Below are 5,000 nucleotides of genomic sequence, written 5' to 3' on the forward strand. Positions count from 1 at the left end.
CTCAGCAATGGAATACATTTAAAAGCACCATCATAGTAAATGTAAATTAAATCCTTATATAATAATTTACTGATAAATATTTGCAGTAATGATCTTGTTAATTTTCACTATCACTCCCTTACTACATGCAAGAAATTATCAATTAATGATAAATGGAAAAAATTGGCTAAAAACATCAAGGGTCATATAGCACTATACAAAAGTATAGTAGTGAAGGAGAAGGAGGATGGATGTCTGGGCATTGCAGACAAGACAATCATTTGGAGAGACAGAAACAGTTCTGGTATAAGTATTATAGGAGGACTGAGGCTGAGTGAGTGAGGTCAGTCAGGGTTGATAATGAATTAGTTTGGGACTCAAATGTAACTGTGACAAGGCATGAACAATTGGAATCGCTGCGAAAGGAAACAGTAATTCTTTATAGTAAGGCCACACTTGCCAGAGTCCCCAACACCACATAACAAAATTACTTCAACAATCTAAGTTGCTGTGACTGGGTGTGCCAGGCACTGCCTGAGGGGGAGGTTAATGGGGGACTCTGTCCCCTGACACCCCCCAAGGTGTTAGGGGACAGAGCTTGGTATGCACAGCAAGATAGAGCTGAAACACTGGAACACAGAGTAAGGAGCTGTAGGGGGCTAGAAAGAGTACTCAAAAGATTTGTAGACATGGAAGTAGTTGAAGTATAAGGACAGGAGCAAGCAGGAGTTGAGTGACGTAGTACTGCTGGGTGTTGGACAATAAAGATAAAAGAGTAGTAATATGGGAGGAGGGGGTTAGATTGAAGAAGACTGTGGAGGATGAGGAAATGAAGTGAAGGATGTTGGAAGAGAGAATGAATGTTCTGAAAGTTGGGTTATGACCTGGGTGGGTGACACTGGTCTTGGTAAGCCTGGAGTATGTGGGGGACGAGAAATGGTTCACCCTTTACTCCATGAGGGGTAAGGGATAGATAACTTATTTGGGGGAATACCTCGCCCATGGCTCCCTGAGGCCATTCAGGACTATCCCAAAGCTAATTTCATATTCTTTTAATTTGGTCCTCACATCATAGGATAGGGCAGAGGAAGGGCCTAAGCCTCCCTCATGACAACAGGCATAGGAATGGGGGTGGGGGAACTAAAACATTGGTTCTACAGAAATGACAGTTTAGGTTTTCTAATATATACCTATCAACATATCTCCAGATTTTCTAATATATAAAAAAACAAACTTAGTTTAACCCTGGTTCAACTTATCAACATATCTTCCAGATTTACAAACATGGTATCAGTGTACTATAAGTATCGAGAGTCTACATTTTCATTAATCATGATAGTTTAGTTTTATCACTTTAAGGCATAAAAATGTATTGGGGGATTGCAACTAATAAGAACTGCATCACTGTAATCAGCTAATTGCTCATTTATTTTTACCAAAATTCCATCTTCAAATCTTAGCATTGATTAACACAACGTCTTTTGACGTTGTGTTAAGGTTAATTTTCCGGAAAATGACAACCGGGTCTTCCCTGACAATTGTGTTATTGGTAATATATGCAATCAAATGAGTATTAAAATTATTTATATCTACAGCTATTTGTATTTCATTACTGGTATGATGGGCAGTAGCTAGCCGTCTCCTCTGCAAGACACTAAAATTCTTGGCTTACGCTCTGACTGGGTCATGCATGGGTCTCTGGCAATACACTGACATCAATCTGTGTAGGCAGCACTGCTCTGGATAAGATAATTCTTGAGCCTTGGGTCTTGGCGCTGGGGTGAAGGCCAATAGATCTCTCTCTCTCTCTCTCAATATAATTTGCAAGACTGAGCTTGGACTGGTTCTATATATGACAGAAAATAACAAGATCTTGTTTCCAGAATATAAAAGGAGGTTTGTTTGCTTTTGTCAGAATGAAGAGACCATTAAAGGCTGGATTGCTCGATTCTCTGCAGAGTGATTTACCTTCACTTTCTGCATTTAAAAAATAAATAATAGTGTTGCTTCATGTGTTCTGTACAAAGCTTACCGTAATTTTCTGTCCATCTCTGCACAGCGTTTTGTTTCCAGATTAATATGGTTTTGTGCAAAATTACCGAAACACTTCCTATTGATTCCTTTCACCAAAATTATACACGAGCAATTTCTGGTTTCTCTCCTTCTGATTTACCAATTTTCAGGATAATACCTTTCTAATACATAGCTACATTGTCCTTAATTCAAAAAATCATCAGGAGAGGCACAATAACAGAAAATTTAGTCGAAAATTGACTTCATCCAAGAGTGACTGAGCTCCCTTCCACACAAAATACATTTTACTAAACACCAGTTAACCAAAACTAGAAGATAATCAACCACACTAATTAAGCAAACACTCATGCACAAATCCTGCTGATGAACGGCCCAAATTAGGCCCTAATTACCCGTGTAGAGGAGAGAGAAGAGGGAGAGCCACCGGACAGCCTGAACTTCCATCTTGACTGAGGCAGAATCAATACGAAATCACAGAAAACGTGTATTTGGCTCCTTTTCTCTCGCGTTTCTTGCTGTTTGGGGGTTTCACAGGAAAGGCGGATTTTTTTCGGGCTTGATTTGTGGGGTTAGAGGAGAGGAGAGGTTGTTTTAGAGCGATTTTAAGCGATTTTGTGGATATTCCCGTTTTCCCCCATCATGTGACAGGTCGGTTTCCACTTCTATTTTTGGATTTTTTTCCTCTCCGGGGATGGATCTTTCGTTTGTCTTTTATTGCCATAAAATCTATTCGAAGCCGAGTAAGACGAATGTCGACAAGACGAAGCTCAAAATACTTTTATTTTACGGAATTAAACAGTCAAATAAACCCTCCCTGGCAACCGCACCCATCACATGACTCGAAGTAAACTGAAAGAAAATTCACAAATCTCTTTCATTTCATCCCAAAAACCCTCCAAAAAAGGCCGAGCGACGAGGAAAAATAAAAAAACGAAGCCACAATGACCTAAAACCCCGTTTCTTCAGAAAAATAAAAGGGGAAAAAATAAAAAAACAAAAGAAATGGGGAAAAGCGAGCGTGCCATATTGACAAGGGTGAAGGGAGGAGAAGCATCACTTATTTCATGATTTTTCTCCCTTTTTTCACCCTTTTTCACACTCCGCGGGGAACTCCCTAGGTGAGAGAGGGTGAGAGGAGTCCATTGGAACAGGTGCAGGTGTAGGAAATAAGGAAATACGGGAGAGGAGAGGTTTAAATGCGAGGTTTTGCAGGGGATTCCTAGGGATCGTGTTGGTATTTGGATGTATATATTTCTTAAGTTTTTAATTTTCGACGTGTTTTCTGGGTTTGTTTAAGCTGTCAAAAGGTGGAAAAGGACGGAATTATTGTATTTTTTGTTATTACCATGTTATATATTATTTAGACCTGTAAGTTAATATTTTAAAAGGAATTGTGTTTTTCTTACTCAATCCACTCTTGTTTACTTCATTATTTCTCTCTTATTTCCCTTGTTTGTATTTGTTAATTTTTGTTTGTTTATGTTTCATTGAGTCCTCTGTATTGTTCTTAATGGTTTCAGTTAGAATCTGAGAGTAATTACCTTTAATAGGAGGTTTAAATGATCAAAAACATGAACTATTGCAGAATGTTCATGCATTCTCTTATTCTGTTCATTAATTTATTGATTGATTGAATGCATTAGATCTCTAAGACAGAAAATAAAGCATGAACAGATTTTAGATAGTATGCTTACTCCAAGAAACTCATTGTTGACCAAAAGTTGACAACAGATTCTTGACAATTTTCATCGAAGAAAAGTTTGATTTAATTCTTTTGATTAGATGGTCTTGAGAAAGTATGCCAGAAAATAAATCATTCTTGATTTGAAATGAATCTTTGAATTATCCTTTTTCTTCTATTTTAGTTTTTGTAGTACTTGCAGACACTATTTTTTTTTCATGTTTTTTTTTGTTTTGTTTTGTTTGATTTAATTAAGAAATTCTGAGTGTCTAGTATATGTAGTTTTTAGAAATCCTTTTTTCATAATCAGTTTACAGATAGAATCATAGGGAATGTTATTGAGATTATTTTTCTTATCTTTTATTGTGGAAGATATAGATATTGTCATTCTTATCTAATATAAGACAGTTCCACAGGTTCACCTCTTAAGTAATGATTAAAATTACATTTTTCGTCAAAAGTTTATAATAATATATCCACATACTATTATAATATCGTGTGTCTATTGCTATTTATATACTGAGAAAGTGTAGATGCAAAATGTTAGAATATCACAGATTTATTGTTTAGTAAATCTGTACCTGTATCTGAAACTATACAGGGCATATAAATGACGGCTGAGAAGAATGAATGGTCATTAATATGGAACCTGTGCACATAGATCAAAATTGCAAGTGCCAGCATTTTGCAAAGATGGGGTGATGAAGCTGGGATATCTATTATCTCTCCACGGTTGTTTATGATTTGCTTACCAATCTCATTATTTTCACTTGTCCCTCCTTTTTTAAAGTACTTTCATCACTCTTTAATTTATATCCTGCTTCTTTATCTGCAATTACTTTATGCAACCTTGTGAGGTTCTAGACTCATTCAGTAGAATAATTTACTTCTTATCATCTTTTCAAAGGGAAGCAAGGCCGCAATGGCTGCCCTGGAAAAGCTCGTCCGGGCCTTTGAGGCAGTGAAGCTGTCTCAGGGGAGCCCAGCTGGAGGTGGGGGCTCAGTACCCAGTGGGGGCAGCCAGGGACTTGACCAGCGACCCCAGGAGCACACCAGCACCATGGCATCCTTGGCGTCTTCCCTCTCACAACAGAGTCAGGGGCTCCTCAGGTACGTGTAGTGAAGTGTTTCTTCTTTTTCTTTTTGTGCTGTGACGCTTTCACGAAATATGAAAGGAAATTAATGATTTTGTTTATTTATTTATTTTTTCTCTTCATTAACTTCTGTTTTTCCTAAGGCAAATTTATGTATATACCTCAAATATAATTAATCACTGTATGAGAATGTAACACCAGTAATGGTTTAT

At 37.4% G+C, this 5,000-nt stretch overlaps 2 protein-coding genes across 2 annotated transcripts in view; one reads left to right on the plus strand and one right to left on the minus strand.

Annotated features, from left to right (window-relative positions):
• Positions 1-2,665, minus strand: part of LOC119581053 (ATPase H(+)-transporting accessory protein 2-like) — a 9,427-nt gene extending 6,762 nt beyond the window's left edge. Inside the window, exon 1 of the mRNA XM_037929352.1 lies at positions 2,406-2,665. Within this exon, the coding sequence (XP_037785280.1) occupies positions 2,406-2,457 (52 nt within the window). The 5' untranslated portion in view covers positions 2,458-2,665. The remainder of the gene's footprint in view (positions 1-2,405) is intronic.
• A 243-nt stretch (positions 2,666-2,908) lies between these two features.
• LOC119580680 (huntingtin-like) overlaps positions 2,909-5,000 on the plus strand; it is a 26,132-nt gene continuing 24,040 nt past the window's right edge. Inside the window, 2 exon segments of the mRNA XM_037928778.1 lie at positions 2,909-3,131; positions 4,602-4,804. Coding sequence (XP_037784706.1) covers positions 4,617-4,804 — 188 coding nt within the window. The 5' untranslated portion in view covers positions 2,909-3,131; positions 4,602-4,616.

Source organism: Penaeus monodon, chromosome 14 (assembly GCF_015228065.2).
Source record: "Penaeus monodon isolate SGIC_2016 chromosome 14, NSTDA_Pmon_1, whole genome shotgun sequence".
NCBI classification, from domain to species: domain Eukaryota; kingdom Metazoa; phylum Arthropoda; class Malacostraca; order Decapoda; family Penaeidae; genus Penaeus; species Penaeus monodon.